Source organism: Sesamum indicum, linkage group LG7, assembly GCF_026168435.1.
Source record: "Sesamum indicum cultivar Baizhima isolate 11 linkage group LG7, ASM2616843v1, whole genome shotgun sequence".
Taxonomy (NCBI): Eukaryota; Viridiplantae; Streptophyta; class Magnoliopsida; order Lamiales; family Pedaliaceae; genus Sesamum; species Sesamum indicum.
This window is the reverse complement of record NC_142663.1, coordinates 11811531-11835176: the sequence shown is the minus strand read 5'-3', so window position 1 is coordinate 11835176 and position 23646 is coordinate 11811531. Positions and strand designations below refer to the sequence as shown.

General features: G+C 33.7%; 2 protein-coding genes across 2 annotated transcripts; both read left to right on the top strand.

The window, feature by feature from the left end:
• Positions 1-1633: 1633 nt before the first annotated feature.
• ATATH8 (Protein kinase superfamily protein) lies at positions 1634-15123 on the top strand. The gene is made up of 16 exons (XM_011086050.3): positions 1634-2173; positions 3228-3403; positions 5366-5519; positions 5702-5754; positions 6445-6588; positions 6760-6864; positions 6945-7070; positions 8069-8224; positions 9098-9204; positions 9353-9515; positions 9692-9757; positions 10702-10795; positions 13043-13155; positions 13441-13511; positions 13665-13818; positions 14442-15123. Exons 1-16 carry the CDS (start codon positions 1834-1836, stop codon positions 14862-14864), a joined length of 2445 nt encoding a protein of 814 aa, XP_011084352.2. The 5' UTR covers positions 1634-1833; the 3' UTR covers positions 14865-15123.
• A 1494-nt stretch (positions 15124-16617) lies between these two features.
• Positions 16618-19971, top strand: LOC105166622 (rhomboid-like protein 19). Its single transcript, XM_011086049.3, has 8 exons — positions 16618-16879; positions 17004-17131; positions 17742-17802; positions 17907-18073; positions 18432-18537; positions 18660-18862; positions 18955-19095; positions 19732-19971. Exons 1-8 carry the CDS (start codon positions 16856-16858, stop codon positions 19841-19843), a joined length of 942 nt encoding a protein of 313 aa, XP_011084351.1. The 5' UTR covers positions 16618-16855; the 3' UTR covers positions 19844-19971.
• Positions 19972-23646: the final 3675 nt, after the last annotated feature.

Genomic DNA, 23646 nt, shown 5'->3' with positions numbered 1-23646 from the left:
AATTGAAACTTATTTGTGGGATCGAAAGCGATAATCACGTGACCAATCAGACCAAAAGTGTAAATATCCAAACAGTCACGTACCAAACACATGGTATGTGACCAATCTTCCACCTTAACATTTTCTATTTCCCTTCATGAGTTCTTGGAGTAGCCCAATGGGTCAAAAGCTCCACCCCAGTACCCTTCTTGATGCTCCATATTCAACAAATTGGTGGGTCGGGCGGGCCATGGAGCCGGGTTGCCCAAATAAGTTGTTCAACCCACTAGCCCGAGCCCAATGCCTCTGGTATTTTGGGATCTGTTTATGTGTTTTTTATAACTAAATTAAAATAAATTAAAAGACATATATTGTTGCAAATATGCTTATTACAGTTTAAGGTATTTTTGTAAGTTCGTTCAACTTTTTATAACTCTTTTGTCTTAATTATTTTTTATATATTTTAAAAATACTCCATTTCGATAATGACTAATTTTTTTTTAAAAAAGTAAATAATGTAATTTTAAAAAATACTTTATTTTAAATATTTTATAAAAATTATATCCATACATATAACGTACCATACTTACTAGTACATAAAGTAATTGAGAGTGAGTGGTGATTGTGTAAGGGAAGGGAATACCGGCAGATCCAAAGTCTGATTCTTATTAGCTGTGGGCTGTGGTATCTGCTGTGTGATTGGGCCACGTTTCTGCTGTAATCCAATCAAATGTTGATGTGGGGTGGATATTGTTAGGGGCTTTATATGGTGGAGGTGGAGCATCAACACTCTCTGCAGGTTGCCTACGTGGAAATGCTAGCAATATGATTTTTCATGTGTTTTTACAAAATTACACAATTATATATATATATATATTAGTTATAAAACACTACACAATAAAATAGAATTATTATTATTTCAATTTTATTTTTTATAAAAGCAATATTCTTCAATTACAATTCTTGAAATAGCTCTGAAAATAATATTTCAGAATTTTCACGATCATCTGAAATTTTACATTTAAATAGAGTTATTCAAATATAAGAGAATCGGGATTTTGATATAGTTTGATCGAATAATGCAATAATATTTGTTTAAATAGAGAAAGTATGTTCATTCACTATGAACACATTTAGGAAAAAATAAAGAGAAATAAACTTATAAACAAGATAAAATATTTATTTGCTTGTTGCAATTATTATTTTTAAATCTACAAACTCTTACATGTAGAGTCATGAGAACTGATTCTGAGCCCTAATCATTAGAGCATGTTTGGCTAATTTTATTAAAACAAAATTAGCTTTATAAGTTGTTTTTAAACTTTTTAAGACGATATATTTTGTTTTATAAATATTTTTTTGAAGTGTTAAAATAAAATTATAAAACTCATAAATGTCGGCATTAGTTTTATAAATAAGTTACGAGCTTGTAATTTTATTTTTAGATCTTATAATTTTATCTTCAAATTTTGAAAATTATTTATCAAAAAAATTAATGTTTTATAAGTTTTTGAATATATAATAAACTATTTTATAAATCTTGGAAAATATAATTTTATATAATAAATTATAAAAAGAAAACTTCTGAACTCATCAAAATACTTTTTAAAGTAGCACAAAGTGAAGAGACACCATAAACTAAATTATCCATAAGCCAAGACTGGAAAAAAATGACGCCCCCAAACAGGGCACTATTTATCCGTTTTCTCCAATCTCACTGCTGCTCTTGCTCTACGCAGACTTGGACCATAAAATCACCAGTAATTCTCATCACGGCATCTTTACCCAAATGATCGCCTCATAAACCAATCTCGAAAACCCACCACTCAGAAATCGTGGAGAATTCGGGCCTTTATGGCGTCAGTAGCGCCGCTGGTCCCTGTTCTTTGCTCTACGAAAGCCACTCCAAGAACCAGGAAGAATCACTTCAGTGGAAGCAGTAAAAGTTTCGGCCCCAAGAAGAATCAAAAGCTGAGTAAAAGCGGTGGTGGGTTGGGGAATATTGTGGAAGTGGTGCAGAAGGACGTCGAGTTTCTGAAAGCGGGTTTCGGCAAAGGATTGCAATGGGCTAACAAAGCGTTTCGGATTCCGGAGGTGTCCAAGTCGGTGGAGGATTTGGTATGGCTGCGGAATGTGGAGGATCCGCAGGCGAAGTTCTCTCGGTTCCCGTCTTGGCCTCAACCTTACTATCCAGGTATTTAATAATGTGGAATGTGTATCTTTGAACTAAGTATGTGATTGTGCATAAGAGTTGGAAAGTTCGAAATGTTTGTGTCTTTTTATGATTTACTGTTTGAAGTAGTGATGGGATGATAGTGCCAGTTGCATACTCAATCTCATGAGATTGTTCTGAAAAGAAAAGTGCTGTTTTAGAGGTAGATATAGAAAATTATATGTGGGTATTTGCAGGAGCATGAGTGGAGGGGAGTATGGTTTTGTTTACTTATTGGAATGTTGTTTTCTCATTGTTTCACCACCCTAATTATTAGATTCTTATACTATGTATTTCTTGAATTTGGATTCAAGTGGGTTTTTAGTGCAGTGAAGTTGTAGAGAATGTTGATCACGGGCTCATGGAAAATTATTTGGATTAAGATTTAATCAGAAGTTGCTACATAGGCAATTTTTTCATTCAAGGTTTGGGTGTGTTTGGTCCGGGTGCCACCCACTTGGTTCATCCAGCATAATTCGGTTTAAGAGCATGGTAAATTGGGCCTAGTCTGTTGTAGAACCTGGCTTGGGTGGGATTTTAACACCCCTTCTTGTTAATTGTTTGGATGGGAATATGACACACCTTCTTTGATTCAGTTTGTCTTTTTCGCAAAACAGAAATATGAACACTAGATTCCTTTTATGTGTGGGAGTTGATGCATGCAAAAGTCAATCTTTGTAAGACGTTTGACGCTTTACCTTGCTCATATTGGTTGCGTTATATCCGTACATGTTTGTATATGTCAATTTATCACCAGAAAATGCATAGCCTGAACTTCTGGTAAAGCATTGCTTTGCAGAACTCGTGCTAGGCTCGACCTGGAAATTATTTTACCACTTTCAAGTTGCTCTTGAAAATTTAAATACTACAATAGATGTAAAAAAGATGTGCATTTGCATATGCATCGGTGAGGATGTGGATACTGCATGGGTGTTCTGCACCACATTCCTCTATGTGTAGCATTCGAGAAAGTTTGCAGAACTCTTTTTGTTTTACAGATTAACTATCAGAACCTGATTTATTTTCTTTGTTGCAGAACTTTCTGGTACTGATTTGTTTCTGGCTGATCTTAAGGCCTTGGAGGTGTATGTTGGTTACTATTACTATCTTGCTAAGATGTGGACAAAGCCTCTTCCTGAATTCTATGATGCACAGGAAGTTACTGACTATTTCACCTTGAGGCCTCATGTAGTGGCCCTCCGACTCCTTGAGGTATGTTTTGACAGTTTGCAGACTTCTTTTGTTGGAGTGGGAAATGAAGTTCATCCATGTTCTGGTGATATTTGACATCAAACTCTTCAAGTCCCTTTGAGAGGAGAGAAAACCCCTAAACTGTTGCTTCCTGGTGGCATCAAAGTTTCATATTCTCGCTTTTTTTCTCAACCTACCCTTGATTTTTACTATAGTATGCTGTAGGTATCCTCTTTTGTTGTTCAATGTCAAATGCTTTTAGATTTGCATGGGGCTGAAGTTTGAAGCTAAGTTTTTTGCTCTCCTCATACAAGGCAGAAACTTGAGTATGTTTTGCTGATTTGAAGTTTTGCATACAATGTCAAACTCCAATCTTGTTTGTTCAGCTTGCTCTTCATACTTTTTTCAGGCTCTACAAAGATATCCTTTTTCATCAGTGCATTATCAAATGCTTTTAATTTCTCATGGGGTAGCTTCAGTATAGAAGGCATGGAATTAAGGTTAGAAGATTGTGTGCTCGAAATTCAAGGAATGAAAATGACCACTTCATGTCTAGATTCCCGCGAAATTGTTAACTATCATTTTCACCAGTTTATAGAAGGGCATGCGAGTTTTTGCAGATGTTTTTACGTTTTTCCTTTTTGAATCTTTCTGTGAAAAGGATATGAAAGAGTTATGTTTTATGGGAGGGAAAATAATTGACAAAGTAAGATCACATTGATGCAATCTGATCACGTAATGAAAGCTGATGACACAAAGGCATAAGCTCCCTTGATAGGCATATATTTATCTCTTACCCTGTGCTTTTATGCACAACTGTAGCACATCCACTTTGATTATCCTCCTCCCACAAGAAACAATGTAAATTCCGGATAACCCAATATATGGTAACAATCAAACTTCTGAAATCATTAAATCAAATTAACAAAGCTGTAAGCATCCTGCTCCGTGCAGCATGTTCTTCAATGTCATACTAGATGCACTCAGTAGCAGAAGTCTGGATTATTGCCTTTGACTACATATTTTTTAAGGAAGAAATTGTTAAACTTCTCTTAATTACTTTTATGGTGGTTTTCTTTGTGGACATTTTTATGGATTAAGTGCTACTAAGTTTCATAAAGATCTATTGGTGGTATTAGGAAGAAAAGAGGTTTGAGTTTGTCTGTTTTTGGTGCTGTAGAACATGTGTCTGAGCATATTAAACTTTAGTTCATTGAGATATATTCGTTTATGACTCAAATATGTGGTGGGGTTCATGAAGTTCTCTCTCAAGTTTAGGAAGAACATTTATGGAGCTGAAAAATTCTCTGAAAGAACAAAAATAGTGGAAGATGCAGAAGAAAAAGAAAAAGGAAAAAGTTTAAGAAAACAGAAATTGAGAATCGCAGCATAGCAAATACAAGGTATGTTCACGCTGCAAGAATGCAAGTATTGATAACTCAAATGAACTTCGCCTAGTAGAATGAGGATAGTACCCAAACTAGAGAACTTAAGGGTATTAGTTGCTTTTTGATTATAGAAGATTACTTTTTGTCAATAAAATGCTTCCTGGTCCGATAGTTGACCCAACTGAAATCGAATAACGGAAGCCCATGGACAATGGGCATTAAACATGCCTGTCAAGAATAGAAAATATTTGAACAACGTTTGACCTTGTTCAGTTCCATCTTATTATAGACTTCCAGATTTGCCTTTGTGCATATTATGTCATATTGTTTTGTTGTTAGGGTCATGCTGTATGTAGCAATTTGTTTGCAGGCAAATGTATTCTGTCTGTAAATATTTGTTTTCTTTTCCTATTGACTGAGTTTGTTGATCTTTGTGTGAGATGTCTGTTTAATGTAATCAAATTGTCATGCCATTTAATTTGTATAATTGGAAGTTACTGTTTGTTACTCTCTGGGGGTATAGAGTGGGCAAGCGCTATTGGCGTGAGCTAATATATATTGAACTAGATCCTTACTGGGCTTTATCTTGTGGAAGGTCTTTATGGCGTTTGTTTCTGCTACAATCAAATTCAGGATCTCTAGAATCAGTTCGGCTGCTGAGGAGGATGGTCATAAAAATGTTTCTGATTACAATTTCGGGATAGTGTTAAAAGATACAATGCTGAACTTGGGCCCCACTTTTATAAAAGGTATTACCAGTTCATTATCATTATAATAGAAGTTGCAGATCAGAAGTTGAAGAGTGCTGTCTGCTATTTATAGTTGTATGAAAGTGCTCTGAATCATCATTCTGATTCTTTATGAATTCTCCTAATATCATGTTATTGTTTTCATTTATTATCAGTTTCCTAATGCCTTTGCTTATGTGCAGTTGGTCAATCCCTATCTACAAGACCAGATATAATTGGTTATGAAATTTCGAAGGTATGACTGGATCATCTCTATTTAAGTTAAATAATATATGGTCCCTTGACGAATGTGTAAAATGAACTATAGAATAGCGATCACTAGTGAACACAACATCAGTTTTCTGCCCCATGGTTGAACATTAGAGATTGCTATTACCTTGGCTTGGCACACCCGGTACTGGACAATTGAACTTCATTGTCTATCTTTCTGATCAATTTGGTTCTACATCTCATGATTAATTTACCACAAGCTTGGGCACCAGTATTTCCGTATTTGTTCAAGGCCAAAGAGAGAAAATAGATCATTGATTTATCACCTATGATCCATGAGTCATCGACAGTCCAACTCAAACAACCACATCCAATTTTGTTTTAATTTCATGGTTGTACAGTTCGTTCCATTCTCCTTACCCTCAAATAACCTTTTGTGAATTGGATTATGTGAGTTGTCAACAATATATTTGTGGTCTTTGGACAATACATAGAAGAAATGAAGTAAATGGAAATAACCCGCCCCAATCATTGTAGTGCAATAGTTATTACTATGTTCCCCGGCGCAAGGATATCAGTAGAAGCAGTCACATTAACATGGCAGCTAATTTTGCCAGAAAGAACTCATTTGCTATTCCTCTATAGCAATGCTGTCCAGATGCAAAAGATAATTCATATTTTTATCTTTCATTTCTGGTCGAAGTTGTGATTACAGGCTTTGTCAGAGCTTCATGATCAAATCCCTCCTTTCCCACGAGATGAAGCGATGAAGATCATTGAGGAAGAGTTAGGTGCTCCCGTGAAGACATTTTTTAGCAATGTCTCTGAGGAGCCTGTAGCTGCAGCTTCTTTTGGGCAGGTGTAAAAGGTTTTCATACTAAGTCATGTGCTTTAGACTTTACCTAAGATATGGGAAACGAGAAAATGATTTCAGAGGAGAAAAGAGATAATATATAGACGCTGATTGTCTATAAATTTATGTAGGCTACCATTTGTCTTTTTCTGATATAGTAGTTGACTAATTTTACAGGTTTACAAGGCAAGCACTCATGATGGCATTGATGTTGCTGTGAAAGTTCAGCGTCCTAACTTACGCCATGTTGTTGTTCGAGATATTTATATTCTTCGTATAGGGGTTTGTCTCAAATTCTTGGGTTTAATATTTCTATTCAAAGTAAGATAGGTGCTGAAATTTAACTCTGAGTATTATTTCAGCTAGGGCTTTTGCAAAAGATAGCAAAAAGACAAAATGATCTTCGTGTGTATGCTGATGAACTTGGAAAAGGCTTGATTGGGGAGTTAGATTACAACTTGGAGGCAGCAAATGCTTTAGAATTCAAGGTATCTGTTCTATTGTGAACTCTACTTGGTTATTCTTCATGCACTCGACTACCCTCCCCAATCTCAAACAGTATGTAAAGAAATTTCTGTAATGAAAAAACAGGTGAAAAGCTCTCTTGATTCATATTGAACCAGACAATAGTCTGCAACCTTGAGGTTAGAGTTAATTGGAAAACGATATTTGCAAATAGAGGTAAAAAAAAATGATTTTTCAGTACTATGATAAAGACTGGGGATACCTTACGCCAGTTTTCCCCATTTGCTGGATATGATCATAATTTGACCCATCGAAAGTGCTTGACAGTACCTTTCAATTTGCTATGCTGTTCATCCTGAGAAGTGATACTGCTGTTCTCCCTTTGTTCATAATTCAGTCGCCTACTCCTTTTACTTGTTGTGATGCTAAGTCTCACAAAGTTAGTACTTTCTGTAGTTAATATTTTCCTGAGTTTGGTTACAAAATATTCGTTTCGTAACTGAATGAAATCAGAGGATGGTTTTTAGGCATGTTACATGCCTCCAAGCAATTGCTTGTGACAGATCACTATAATATCTGCAGAAATATAAGTAATTATATTCTGGAAAATCAAAGACAGGGGGAAAAGTCTCTAATCTATGTCTGTGTATTAGAGCTTTGGAGTTATTCCACTTATCTCTCCTTAAAAGAGATGTATTGCTTGACAAAGAGATATCTCTTAAACATAGAGGTTTTCCATTATAAGGTGCAAACTAAAAACCCTTGGATCAGTAATTACTTGATGCCATGATCACAATCATAAATAATATCTAGTCATCACTTTCTAGATTAAACAAAAGTTGAGTTTATCTTGATTCAGCATGTGATTGATCCAGAGATGCATTATTTAGACAATTTGTTTACATTATGGATAATTTTTGTGACTTTTCCTTTGGTCTACTGACATCATTAGAAAAGTATATCCAGTGCTTGTCCATTATATTAAATTGCTTTTGACTGCTAGTCGTTCATTTCATTGCAGGAAGTTCATTCTCGCTTTCAATTTATTTGCTTGCCAAAGGTCTTTCCACATTTGAGCAAGAAGAGAGTTTTAACTATGGAATGGTTGGTTGGTGATAGTCCAAGTGAGTTAATATCTGCATCTTCGACGGAATCTAAGAGAAAGCTTCTTGATCTGGTATGAAGATGTCTTGAAATCATTTTTGTCCAAGCGCAATGTTATCTGAAAGAGCATCTGTTAATTCTCATAAAAGGAGCTATCACTTCCTCTTTGCTCTTTAATATCTTCACATGATACACCAAACTTCAATGAAGTTGAACCAATAATGGATGGAAAACTTAAAACAGTATAATTAGATTAACTTTGATGCAAATTGTAAGAAAATTATTTTCAGAACTAAAAACTTGTTTCCACACTGCTTTGGCATCTCTAAGTGCTTAATACTCAAATAATGCTTTGGGAAAGTTGTCGAGTGAATATGTTATGTTTCTTACATTCCCTTTCCTGCATAAGTGGTTCATACTGTTGGTTTTGTAATGTCATCATCTTTGCCTCGAATGTCTTTGTGGGAATGTGTGAACTGAAAAATCATGAAGCAGGTACTTAATTTCATATATTCAGGATCAAGAAAGCCTTTGTTTCCAAAAAATTTGTATGCAAGGAAAATAATAATCTGTTTCGCTAGGGAAAGCTATGGTGTTTTAGTGGTGCCAGACATGCATTTATGTCAGGTAGCTTGATAAGGGTGTTGGAGTACACCTCAAAATGCCTTTTTGGTTTTGGCCATACCCTTGTCCCCTAAATTAAGGGCCCACCAATAGTAATTGGAGCTCAGTATAAGGTTGTAGAATCTTGTAGAGATTATAACTTAGCGGGGGCCATTTGCTTGAGTAAAATGTGTGCAACTTGCAGAACAATAACCAAAATTGATTTTACCCTAATGCTGGAGATACAAGTATTTCTCACCTACTATTCCCATCATTTTTCTCCAATAAACTGTGTACTTCTACCATTTTATGCTTATTGACTTTTCTGAATGAACTGCATTAGGTCAACAAAGGAGTGGAGGCATCACTGGTTCAACTTCTTGAAACTGGCCTGATGCATGCTGATCCCCATCCTGGGAATTTGCGTTACATATCATCTGGGAAAATAGGGTATGCACCTCTTTCCAATTCTCTTATTAATAGAACTGTGTGCTTTATTATCAATTATCATTTACCCTCATCAGTTTGATATAGATGTTTACCAGTTTAACAGATATCTAACACTTGGGTGCTCCTTTTCACCTCTTTAACCTAATAGGTTTCTCGATTTTGGCTTGCTTTGTCGGATGGACAAGCAGCACCAGTTTGCCATGCTTGCTTCTGTTGTTCACATAGTAAACGGCGATTGGGCATCCCTTGTGCATGATTTGACTGAAATGGATGTTATAAGACCTGGAACTAACATAAGGCGTTTTGCCCTGGTAGTATCAGTATCTGGAATTTCTCTTTCCCCCACAGTTATTCTGTTATCCTTGCATCGACCGAGGTTTTTCGACTATTGTGGGATGTGGTTTTTAGATCTGGAAGTTAATCTTCTGCTAGGATTTGTCTCAAAGACTTGGGTTTGCTATAGCTGACATTTTGTGAAATGATTCAGGACCTGGAATATGCCATGGGAGAGTTTGAAGTTGACAGTGGAATGGTAGATGTCAAGTTTAGTTGGGTAAGGTTCATGTCTATGTTAGGGCTTCTTATTTCTGAACTGTCCAGTTGACAATAAGGCAATCCTTTGAGATTAATAACTTATCTTCATGGCTATATATTGATTATGAAAATTTTTAACTCTATTTTATGCTGTTCAAATAGTTATAGAGTTAAATGTGAGTTATGTGTTAGCTTGAAGAGGATGCTCAAATGGAAGGCATCATGGAACTTAGAGAACCCTTGACAACTAGTAGTTTGGCGAGGGAATGCACCTGCGTACATTTCCTCGTTGAATTTTAATCAGGATTGCTAAGGATTGGAGAGGCTGCACTCCAAGTTCTTGTCATGTAATGGTGGACGATGGTTCAGAAAACTGATTGAATGGCATTCATCCATATCTACAGGAACTGCTGGTATTGCCAAATTTGTCAGGAATATAAAGATATAGAGATGCACTTGCCTTTCGACAAGTTAAAATTTAATCATATACCAGTTCAGACGGAAAGATTCATAAGTTAGGAAGGGCCTTCACAACAGTTGCCTACTGAATGCATCATATTATGGAAAATCTCTCCAGAGTCAATCTATTGAATTTAACTAATTTTAACATCAGCAGCTATGCACTTCTGCACATTCTTTCTTGTGAATACACTATGCAATGTATCCGCTCTTTGAGATTTTCGATTCATATGAATTATTACTATAAAAATATATAACTCTGAGCTGCTGAGCAGTTATTCAACATGTTTAAACATTGTCAACAATAACATGCATTGCAGCATATGATTTTCATTTATCTTGGAAACGCCACCCAATATATGTGCAGATAGGATGTAACTATTTCTCAAATTGTTTAACTTCTATAAGGAAATACCTGAATATCTGAGGCTGCTTTTGATTCTATATGTGGTTCCTTACTTTCTTCAGTTTTTTTTACTATTTCTCTAATTACTTATCCTGAAGGTACTTGGTAAAATATGGTCCGTAGCACTAAAGTACCATTGCCGCATGCCGCCGTACTATATACTTGTCTTGCGGTCTCTGGCATCTTTGGAAGGTAACTTTTCGTTCTCTATATTTAGAGGAACCCAAATTAAGCAGGCCCCTTTTTATTATGCTAATGTTGCATCCTTTAAAAGCTAAAGATGGTGCTAATAAAACCTTTGTTGTAATGTGAATGGTATTGTAACTCATGTGAACCATACCACCAGTGTCAGTTATGAGCATACAAGTAGAACACGTGAAAGTCAAGTTGTATTTTTGTCTTTGTTTTGGACATTGTGTACTTGACTAATCTTTACCTTCTTTGTTGGGTCATATGGATATGCATGATTGATATTATCTGGTAAAATACCTTATCTCTGGATGAAGAATGATCAGTTTAGCGGGTGGGATGAGATGGGGTGGCATGTGTATGAAGTGTTTATGGGGCCCATAAAAGTGATTCAATCTGCCTGCCCCTGAAATGCTTGGGAGCTTGGTTTATCTACAGCCAAGTTCATGAAACTGATTCCGAGATGCCTTATATGACATCATCTTGATATGCAATAATGGTTTTCTCATGAAAGTACAGCAAGCTGGCACAGAATTGCCAGATTATGTCATATGCATCAGACTAGCTGGAACAGTAGGTCAAGAAAGTTGCTATTTCATAACACCTCACTGTAACTGTAAGTCTCCACCATCAATACCTAGCTGTACAGTAGGGGCCATCTTTGGTATGAGATTGCCATAGAAAACCAGGTTACCAGAAGGCAACTGAGCTATATAAATTGATTGTTTGAAAAAAATTCTTTAATCAGAACTTTGTTTTCATGATTCTCAAACAGATTTAAGCTCTAGTGATGGGGTAAATCAGAAACAATTAAGTTGATTGGTATTCTAACGAGTCTACTAAACTCAAACTGATATTATTATGTTACGGGACTAATCTGAGATGAACTGTATGCAGGGGTCAGTATGTGGATATGTATGCAATTGAGTGTGTGTGTATGAGTGAGTGAGAGAGACAGAAAAGAGACTTCACTCTATATTATTTGTCTTTACTACACATTGGTGAGTTTTTTCTTGTCTTATAATGAAGAGAGTGAGCATAGAGGTGTAGATGAACACTTTAACTGGGGACCCTCGAATATGGTCCGTGACCTGGATCTCTCATCAATATGGAAACTGATGCTTGAGGTCACAGAATCAGGGTTCAGAGGAAATCCAAGTGCCCAAGAATCTTGTAAATTATTCAGCATGAATATTATCCCATTTTATTCATTTGGCAGATTGAGTTTTTTGGATGTTAACCATGTAGATAGAAGAGACGGAATCAAATTGAACTGATATTATTTAGATAGTTGTGAAGGTAATGACTGAGCTAAGTTGGTTGCAGATTAGCTTCAGTTCAAGTCAGCCATATACCCATTTCATTACCGGAGCTGAAAGTAATAGGGAAAAGGGATTGTTCTCCTGTAAAGGGACCATTTACTTTGTTATATAAGATGTGTGATGCTTGATGAATAATGTGATAAGATATGGGTAGATTAAATACTCAATGAATAATATGTTCACTTGGTACCAGTGTGGAGATGATATACTAATACGTACTATTAGTAATGTGAACTGTTTGGAATAAAGGCCTTCCTGGGCAATTGCATCCACCTTTGAGGCAGATACCTTATCCAACCTAAATCATCTCTGATGCTGGGTCAGGACCATCAGCATGGGGCCTTCATCGGGGAAAGTAAACGTTGTCTTAATGTATATAAAATAGTGCATCCCACCTAGTCATATGAAGTAGACATGGCCTAAGTCATTGGAAAATGATGCGAGGACTGAATTACACACTTGATCGTTTACTAACTGATTTGGTTCATTGCTGTTGTGAAAGTCGCTGTGTGCTCTGAAGTGATTGGTATTGTACCTTGATGTCATTATAGCCAATCCACACAGGCAGACCCAGAGATGTGGTTACTGAAGTTTGCTTCAGCATTTGATAAGAATGGAGCACATTAGCTTTTATTTTATTAAATTCTTTTTGTGAGATCATTAGGCAAGTCAAGGACAATTCAGTACACAAATTAACTTAATGGACTATGGGAGGTTCACTTGCATTGTCTTGGGTGTTTATAAACCAAAGATAAAGTTGTTTTCCTCTTTGCTATCAGCAATGTATGCCCACTGGTTTTTGTGACAGGAATTATATCGCGGAATACCTATTTTGTTTCTCCATCAGTACATATACTGCACTGTCTTTGTTGTATATACAATTACCACTGTTCTCGACATTTATCTGTTTCTTTGTACTGTTTCATAGGATTGGCAGTAGCTGCAGATCCAACATTCAAAACATTTGAAGCTGCATATCCTTATGTTGTTCAGAAGCTTCTGGTTGACAATTCGGCTGCAGCGAGGCGAATTTTACATTCGGTACCAGATAGATGATAAATATATTTTACTTTTCACTCATTCCTATAAGTACCTGCACTATGACGAGGCCTTGTGACTTAGCTGACAGCTTTCTTTCATATGCTATAAATCCATTTCTGGGGAAGATTTCTATATTATCTGTACGCTCATAAACATACATATATCACATTTATTGTCATCTAAATTTAAATGCTAAATATTTGGCTATGGACAGAATATTTGAATGTATATCTAAAGTTTGTGGGAGTCTAGGGTTGGTTTGTTTACTTTGGTTTAAACTTTCAGGTTGTATTCAACAGAAGGAGAGAATTTCAATGGCAAAAGATTGCTGTTTTCTTAAGACTTGGAGCGACTAGGTACCTTATTATGGCTTTTGTTCTCAAAATTTTAACTTTGACGAAAACATTTGTTGTTAATACTGTTCGCAACTGGTGATAGTAGAATTATGATTCTCCAAATGACACTCTCCATATTTCCTTCCAAAAACATTCTTTTGCAATAATTTCCAGGAAAGGGCTGCATGCGTTGGTTCCATCAAATACTCGAACTTCTCTTACTCAAACTGCAAATGGAATTGCCCCTGAGGTGAATCTTGCAAACCTGGCTTTGAGACTTCTACCATCTAAGAATGGTCTTGTCTTGAGAAGACTTTTGATGACTGCAGTAAGTTTTTGATGCTTGCTTTAGTTGAATTTGACTGTTGAAGTTGCGTTTATATCTTCATCGTGATTATAGGGATTTTTTACAATGTTGTGAGGTCTGGTAATTTAATAATTATCTAACATGTGAGAAATGGGAGCATGTGTGAACAGTTTGGACATTTGAAGTTAGTGAAATATTGAGGTTGTAATAGATTGACACCTTGTTCCAGGAAAATGTGCTCAATATATTTTTCTTGGTAGCTTATATTTGTTGTGCAAGCCCTGAAAAAAGATCCCTAAAAAATTTGTCCATCATCCAAACAGACATCGGTGTCCTACCTACCAGAAATCTGTCGCATTGACAGTCATCGTGTTACATTTTTTTCCCTGAGAAAACAAATCCAAACACATGGCAAATCATTTCTTATTTCTCTAAACTCACTATTTCTCCAAAAACCAGTTTTCAGGAAAGAACCATCTATCTAATCGCAGCCTTATTTTTGTTCCTGATATGCTTTACATATGAAAGTTGCCATCTTTCCTTGCTTTTATCAGATCTATAATCGCTGGTTAATGTGATCATTACCATGAAACATTAGCTTGTAATTCTGAACTTGAAACTGAAGCGACATTCTGAAAAAACAGGACGGAGCTTCATTAATACAGGCACTAGTTTCAAAAGAGGGAAGTCCTTTCCGCCATCAACTCTGCAAGGCCGTTGCTGATATACTGTACCAGTGGATGTGCAAAGCTTTAACGCCAGTTCTCAACATCACCAAGTTTAGTTCCCCCATCTTGATATCGACTGGGGCAGAGAACCCACAAATTTCTTCTACCAACATCGAGTACGAGTCTATCCTCAGGGATCGTCGACTTAGAGTTATCTTCTTCAAGTCTTTGAACTCCGCTAAAAAAGATCCCATTTTACTGTTGAGATTCTGCTGGGCTTCATTCATTCTGGTCTTTGTGGCCTCAGCTATGGCTTCTCACCGTTTGTTAGTTTCCATTGCTGGAGCATATTTGGGTCGTTTATCTTATAATTCGAAGCAAATTGCTGTGACGGCCTAAGCGTAACAATGTGGAAGGACAAGAAGCTGCTGAAGATGACTGGGTAGGAAAGTTATTCAGATTTGAGGAAAACATGTCTGGAAAAAACTGCTAAATGTTTCACTACTGTGACTTACATGTATCAGTACAAATTTTTCTTACACAGGAGTTAGAGAGAAACAGTAGCATCATAGATGTCATACATTTGTAACACTGTACATATGTATATGAATGGTATACCTTCTTTAATGCTAAATTTAAGTTATCATTTTTTTTTTAATGCTTGCACTGTAGTTAAAGGGATTTTTCTTTCTTTAGTATAAGATGAATAAAGATAAAGACAAACTGGACAATTTTTATAATTTTTAAAATTTGTCCATCTACCTTGTTTGATATTTTTATAATTTTTCAAATTCTTCAAAAAAAAAATATATAGTAACGACAAAGTTAATAATTTCGAACTTTTATTTAAGAATTATATTATTTCAAATATTAGAAGCATTGATAATTTTTTAAACAATAAGGTATATTTTAAATTATGTTAAGAATTCGTTGTAATTTACTTATTATTATTATTGTTGTCTTTTGAACAGCAAAAAATTGAAAGCAAATAGAGTCCCCTTTTCTGGATAGTTTTTCAGCCTTCAATTTGATTCAAACAAATGAGCTAAGTTGGATGAGTTTTGGCATCATACTCCATACTGATGAAAATTAAAAATAAAATTTAATTTATGTTATATTGATGGTGACATGATTTTTGTTGTTGTTAGTGATATAACATTAAAATTATAGGTATGGTATTTGGTATTGCATCACACAAATAGCCGAAGTGATTAGCCATTCTACCAACCAATTGAACATTGCTGTCTTAACTGTTGAGCTATCAATCAATTTCAATTGCGCAAAATTTCATTTTTATTTATGCAATTATAGGCTATTGCACTTTCACTCATTTTTCTTTAAAAAGATATATATGTTTAATAGTTCTAACATACGTTATCATATAATCGAGTGAACAAACTCAATCATATAGTCCGTTATGTAAAATATATTTAATGAATGTGATAAACCCTAAATATTTTTCGTCATTTGAAAAAAAAGACTTAAATTTTTAATTCCCAAAAGCTTAAACATATCCTCAAATTCGAATCCCATCAGATATATTTGTATTAATAGACTGTAATAGTAATTTCTTTACATTTTATTACATAATTATTAATTGTATTTAACTAGTCAACAATATGTTCATGTGATGATGGTGTAAGCAATTTTACCCACACATAAAAAAAAAAAAAACTAACAAATTGTGATCATTATTTTTATAAAATATATAAGTTATACTATGTTAAAAAAATATATATTATATATTAATGTGGCGTAATTCATAATTTGTACATTAATAAAGGGGTGTTCGTAATAATTTTTTTACCTTTATGGTGAGAATAAATTTAAAAAAAATATTGTACATTAAGTTATGATAAAAGTTGAGAGTATTTAAAATAAAAGTAAAAAGTGAAAAAAAATCAACTGTTTAATATTATTAAAAAAATAACTTAATATTTATAATTTTAGCAATAAATTATAAAAATTGATAGAGAGTTACTTATATCTTTTTTATTTAAATAATTCAAAAATACTCTTTTAAATTTAATTTTTTAAACATTTTTTAATTAGTTTGCATATACTATTTTTTTTTTGGGCGGGGGGGGGGGAGAGGGGGGATTGGAGGACGAAAGGGGTCAAATAGAAATATCACAAACTTTCGGGGGGATAACTGGAATTTCCAAAATTACTTTCACCGCATCGTTAGTTGCACCGCCACCGGATTTATTGCACCACCCACGTTCATCTTCCTATTCTTGCTCCAAAATCAAGAATACTGATAACCCCAAAGCCCCGACAGAAAATCAGATCGGTAACTAAAACCCCAAAGCCCTGACAGAAAACCCCAAAAAGAAATTTAAGAATTTCAAGCGGATCACCCCATTGTTCAAACTCCATTTCAGCCCACAATGAGCTCTCCACAGCTCTCGGGAGTGAGTACTTGATCACATATACTATGCGTGCATCGTACTTCTTTAACTATGTAATCTTGATCAGATCTGAATTGGGTTGTGATTATATGTTTCATTTTTTCTTTATTTCTGCTTTGTTGATTAGGGCGGGTTGAGCATTTACACGGGGTTTACAAGGTTGTGCAAAGGGCTGGCGGTGGTATTAATAGGGGGTCACATTGTTGTTCAGATTTTACCCTCTGCAGCTTCTTATCTTGCTCTCATCCCCGCAAAGTAATCTTCTTTCTCTTCATATTCTTGGTATCTCTTTTCTCTTCCCTTCATCTTTATGTGTGTGTGAATGTGTGTTGTTAGTGTGTATATATGTATAGCTTTGTTGTTTTGTGTAGTTTTGGGGTGGGAGGATTTCTAGGTGACTGGGTTTGGGTTGAACAATACTTTAGTTCCCCTGTTAGTTTACTGTTTCTGTTTACCAATTAAGATAATTGTGTGAATTCTTGGTTATTATAAGTAGATTATGATATGATCAGATATTTTCCTTTTAAGGCTTCCCAGTTAGGATAGAGGAAATTCAATGTTGATCCGAAGATCGTAATGCATGAATCATAGACAATATTTAAGCAAATCTTCAACGGTGTGAATGCTTTGGCGGATTTTTCTTTTGGGATGTGTGCGTGTGTGTGTTTGTGTGTTGGGGGGCGGGGGCGGGGGCGGGGGCGGCTGTGGAGGCCCCTACTTCTCCGGAGAACTTGAATCATTGGTAATGTAATTAGCTTTTCTTCATTTGACTTGTTGTCCAGAAAGTGAATGATCTTAACTGTCTCTTTGATAGATTTTAAACCAAAAAACTATGACAATTTGATTTATGTTTGATCTACCATAGGACTATTCCTTTTGCATGGAATCTCATTACAGCTGGCTACATTGAACAATCCATACACGGGGTACGCAGTTTCTCATTGTTTCTACTGCATCTACATTTTACTCCAATTCTTATGCCTTTTCTCCCCTATTACTATGTTCTGAAGGTATCTGCATTATTTTTCAGGTGTTCATTAGCACAGTTGGTCTTCTTTTTATCGGGAAGCTGCTTGAACCCATATGGGGTTCTAGGGAATTTTTGAAGTTCATCTTTGTTGTCAACTTTCTAACGTCAGTCTGTGTCTTCATCACGGCTATTTCATTGTACTACATTACAAGGCAGGAATCTTACCTGTAAGTGATGCAAGAACTATAATTTCCATGAAAAAGTGTATTTAAAAGGCCTGAACCATCATTATCTGTTGAATTTATTGTGTCTGCATTCTAGAAATTTTTGGATTGCAGAAAACCACTGAGCTGAGGCAATCTTTTTAACTTCACTCCAGCATCTATGATCAGCAATATGCTAAGTGATTATATCTCAAAATTTTATTCTAAACAATTTCCAATAATGAATCTCCAACTAGCAGATCCCTGTCTTTAACATTCATTGCTGTTTAACTAATTGCTTTATTTTACTGTTGATGTTCTCTCATCCAAAGAGATTTAGTTGAATAAATTCTGATTCTCTACTTGCTATTTCTTTGTCTAGTTATATGCCCATTTCTGGTTTCCAAGGGGTTCTTTCAGGATTCTTAGTCGGCATCAAACAGATAATACCAGATCAGGAACTATCTTTATTGAAGATAAAAGCAAAAGTATGATTTTCGACCTTTCAGAGTTTGCATTTGGTTCAAATACAGCTTACCAACATATAGTCCAAAGCGTAACAAGCTGAGCAGTTTTCTCTTACATTACTTCTTTCAAATTTTTTTTGCAGTGGTTGCCTTCTCTTGCATTATTGGTGTCTGTTGCTGTAAGCTTTTTCACAACAGATTCAGCATCATATCTTCCTACGTTAATATTCGGCACCTATATAGGTTGGATTTACCTCAGGTACTGGCAAAAAAAGCCAGAGGCAAAACTACGAGGTGATCCAAGTGACGAATTTGCTTTCTCTACCTTCTTCCCTGAAGTTTTAAGGTAGTTTGTATGTGTGGATTAAAAATTCTGCCGCCTTTCTTCCCTTCCCGATTTCTGGATTTCAACAGTTAACATTGGTTGATGGTGTGCAGACCAGTAATAGATCCTCTTGCCACAATTTTTGAGAGGTTACTTTGTGGAAGAAGATCAGAATCCTCAGATGAGCCCAGGGGCTATACTTTAGGAGTTGCTTCATTGCCTGGTTCAGATCCTGTTGAAGCATCCAGGAGGAGGTAATCGTTCTTGTGCTCATTACCAAGGATAGATTAGTTTAATTGACTGGTCGGGAAGATCTGTTTACTTATTGATGATTCTGCTATCAGTTGGACATATTCTTTGATCCGATACTTTTACCTCTTGCTTTTAGGTGTAAGTTATGAATTCTTTATAATCATTGTTTTCAGTGTAGACTATTTGTTACTCAAGAGCAATCTGTTAAGCATGACGAAATTGGTTCATCATGGTTCATATCATTTGAAGATCTAGTTAATGGACGGAGATCATTGTCATGGCAACTCATTGCCATACTTCATAGGGAGGCTTGACTACTAGAGTGAAATTTGAAGCTTTTTCGTATTTAAAGGACTCTAGCTATGTCGATCATGATGCTCTTACACTTTAAAAAACATAAGAACATGTTATTGTCTTAAACTCCTCATGTTCGTTGAAGTTTGATAACTGGTGCTTAAGCCATATACTGAGAAACGAACCTGTCATATTACTTTCAATGCCGTCTTGTATGTCAAGCCCGTTGCAAATAATTATACTACATACCATTATCTGTTTGTTGCGGCTACCACTATTAATGTGTAGAAAGTAAAGAAATTCGGGTCAAGATCAATGAATTCGGTTTGTTGATAAAATTGCAGAGAAAGAGGCGCTCGGGCGCTCGAAGAAAGATTGGCAGCAGAGAGACTTGCTGCTGCTGCAGGAGGAGGAAGGACACAAGACTCACAAAGAGATGTTACTGAAAATGTGTAGAAACTTTATAATATGCTCACTTTCCACATATGTAACTTTTGACACATTTTTTCGTTAATATGTAACACTTTATTTCAAGAGGAATTCTTTTGCAGCATATGTTGATTATGATCCTTTTTTGTTTTCCATTTTAATGTTCTTTAAATACTAATTTATTTTTTTATTTTGTTTATTTAAAATTGACTAAGATTATCTTTATGCGACGGGAGAGTAGTATTGGTTGAACATTTATATTTATTTTTGAGTTAATTACATTTAGACCTTCTCTAAATGGAGAAATTACACTTACTCCTGAAGAAGTTTTAGAATGATACTTACACTTCCTTAAAAAAATTTCTATTTATATCTGAACTTTTTTTGTTAGGAGTTGGACAAAAAATGCGACATGAGTTAAAGAATTATTTGAATTTTAAATTTTACTGTTCATTTAATATTTTTATGTATTTTTTTACTTACAAGGGGATAAATATTAATATATAAATATATATGGTGTGAGGTTAATATTATTATATTTTCTTTCTTATAAATACAAAATTGTTATATGGTAATGTTAAATGAGAGGTGAAATTGAAAAATATATATATATAAGTGTTCTGCTGATGTCAACATTATTCGTTCAAATTCTAATGAAAGGAAGTTAGATGTAAATAATAATTTTGAAGGGGAATAAATATAATTTCAAAATTTTACTGAAGAGAAATATGATTTTATGTTTTTAAAAGGATGAAAGTGTAATTAACCATTCTTTTTCGAATTTAGCAATTTGATTACGTTTAAATCTAACTTTCCACCTACCAAATCATATGGCTGTGAGTGAAAATCTACTTACTACCCAAAACCATTAAAATGTAATAAGAAAAATACTTCAAAACAAAAGATTTAGGAATAATATTTTGATGTATGTTGATTATGTGGGCCCACCATGTTGGAGGCCCAATTATGAGTGGGGCCCATGAAAGAGGGAAGACGAAGGAGGACTCCATAATATGTTCTTCTCATTCAATGACAATAAATAAATAATACCAATAATTAATATTTATATAGATATATATATATTGAACAGGATTTTACGTTTGTAGGTAGAGCTATCCAATGAGAGTAGTTGAATTTAATGCATTCAATTATTCTTTATTTTTTTTTTTAAAAAAAAACAACTTTTAATATTCACTACAAATTTGAATATTCTTGAACTTTTTTTAAATTCGATGAAATTGTTTAAATTCAAATTCAATATGATATTAGTCAGTGTCGAGTATAAAAAATGAAATCCAGAATTTTTTTTAGATTCATATTTTCACCTAAAATATGACTTTTTTAATTTTTTACAAAGTTGGTTTAATCAAGAAAATCCGATGTATTTAAATTCTAGTTTAATATGATTTTTAATCGATTCGACTCTGGTCCATGTGCACAAATTTCATCTTTTCGACGTATTTGTATCCTTAATTTTTATAACAAGAAACACATACGACCATGATTATGATTTGAATACGTGTGATTATTAAACTATAAATTATATTAATATCACTATAAATTATATAGCAATCTCTTACCATATGTGAGAAAAGTGCTATACTCCTCTTATTACATATATTTAATCAACATAATTCTTCTCATTAAATTTCATTAATATTTATAGATTATTGTATGGATAATTTTAAGCCATTGTGTAATAAATCGATTCAAATAAACACATTAATGATAATGTTCGTTTGAAACTCGCACTGAATTTTAAAAATTATATCATATGATTATTAGTTTCGATTTAAATTGAATTCAAATGAGATATAATTAAATCAAATATGAATCGGACAAGAGGAATTCTCGACAGATTGAATTTTAATGAAAATTCATCAATTAATTTTTAAATAAATTTAAAATAATTTAATTTATTTTTTAACTTTAACATCAAAGACTAGTATCCTAGAGAGAGTACATATTAGCTAGGGTGGACCTATATGTTGAGCTAAATATGTCTTTTCCATTTTGATGTCTAATCAAGTTTGGTATCACTAATATGGTTGGCCATGTCTATGAAAATGGTCCCATAAATTTACCATTTCATGATTCACCATCATAAAATTGGGGTACAAAATATCGGAAAAAATACAATTTATCCTTATGTAATATGATAAATGAATAAAATATTTTATATAAAAAAATAGTTAATAACCCTCTGTGTTTTGAAAAATAATTTATTTCATTTTTTAAAAAATAGGGGTAATTTGTTGTTTTTTGTCACATGAATATTTTTGCTCATTTCATATATTACGGGAGTAAATTGTATTGAACTAAAAAGAAATCGCAATCTAATTGTACATATTGTGGTGGGGTTAAAAAGGCATTTAAATATAATTCTATACATTCAAGTGTAGAACTTATCTAATGCTATTAATGGCCGATTTTGGAGTAGTTCTGAACCTTTAATTATATTTTAATTGGGTTCACTTTTGAATTCAAGTATCGTTGCACGCGTATATGTCCGAAATACATTCTAAAATAAAAATCAATACATGATTAAAAGTGGAGCAAGTGATGAATACGAGTGTAAGCAGAGAATAATTATGATAGCATAGTGGTGATTACAGGATGTGGATCATTTAAAATAAATATAACTCACTATATATATATTATGTAAAATAAAAAACTCTACTGTTACTCACAAATAGTAATTATTTACACCGCGACATCAATTTTTTAAAGTATAAAAAATGCCCTTATGATCTATATGATTTGTACTACATATCTATACTTATATGAAAATTTAACTTACACCAATTTTTCTTGTGTCGATAATAATTAATTTTATTTTATTTATTTATTTATTTTAAAAATATATTGGTTTATCTATCTTATTTTTATTTATAATATATTTTAAAGCATAAATAATTATTTGTTATATGCACACAAGGACGACGTGCCATAACAACTAGTTGGTACAAATATTTAAGAATATAATCGGTATTACATACAATATGATTTTATTATTTGATATGAGCAAATCCAATTCACATGTGATTTAGATTATTAGATATGTTGTATGTGGATATTATTTTTCAAAATTCAAATGCTAACAAATTTTATTATTACTGGCAAGTGGAGCACACCAACAGTGTAATATTTAATAAAATCAATTAATATAAAAGAGATGGTTACCTGTGGTAAAATTAAGTATAGTTAATGACATTTTAGACAATTCATATTTTGTTTGTCATGGTAATTCATTTATAAGTCTTTCTCTTAATAATTAGTATATGTTAAATAAAAAGGTAAATTACATCTCCATGTAATGAGATTTAACATAATTACGAACACTTTCTTATTATTTGAAAATTTACAAATACTCCCTCAAATAAAAAGTAATTATATATTCCTAAATGATGAGGTAGAAATTACTACTTTATCCTTATTGACTTTTAATATATATATATATTTAAGTGGTTATGGGTAGGTGAAGTAAATAATTTATAAAGCATAATAGTTTATAAGAATACTTTAAAAATTCTAAAAAATATATAAAATTTTATAATCTAAAAATGCATATTTGTCACTTAACCACAAAAATTGTATAAAGCATAATGTTGGCTAATGCAACGGGACGGCTCGTTGTTAGACGGACGTTAAAAATAAAAAGAGTATTTGTATTTTTCAAACAATAAAGAGTTTTTTATAATTATATTCAATCTCTCGTATAATTGTAATCAATACTAATATATATATATATATAAAAAGTCCTTCTACACTAATGATACCATCGCACAAATTGTTATATATACTAAGTATAAAAAATAAAATTCTTTACA

What these genes read in the sequence shown, in the direction of transcription:
- LOC105166622 (XM_011086049.3), top strand. Translation starts at nt 16,856, where the DNA reads ATGAGCTCTCCACAGCTCTCGGGA. An exon ending in TTGAACAATCCATACACGGG is followed by an intron (nt 17,803 to 17,906) that starts GTACGCAGTTTC and finishes ATTATTTTTCAG; the next exon opens with GTGTTCATTAGCACAGTTGG. An exon ending in GTTGAAGCATCCAGGAGGAG is followed by an intron (nt 19,096 to 19,731) that starts GTAATCGTTCTT and finishes ATAAAATTGCAG; the next exon opens with AGAAAGAGGCGCTCGGGCGC.
- ATATH8 (XM_011086050.3), top strand. Translation starts at nt 1,834, where the DNA reads ATGGCGTCAGTAGCGCCGCTGGTCCCTGTTCTTTGCTCTACGAAAGCC. An exon ending in GGGCCCCACTTTTATAAAAG is followed by an intron (nt 5,520 to 5,701) that starts GTATTACCAGTT and finishes GCTTATGTGCAG; the next exon opens with TTGGTCAATCCCTATCTACA. An exon ending in CGAGGCGAATTTTACATTCG is followed by an intron (nt 13,156 to 13,440) that starts GTACCAGATAGA and finishes TTAAACTTTCAG; the next exon opens with GTTGTATTCAACAGAAGGAG.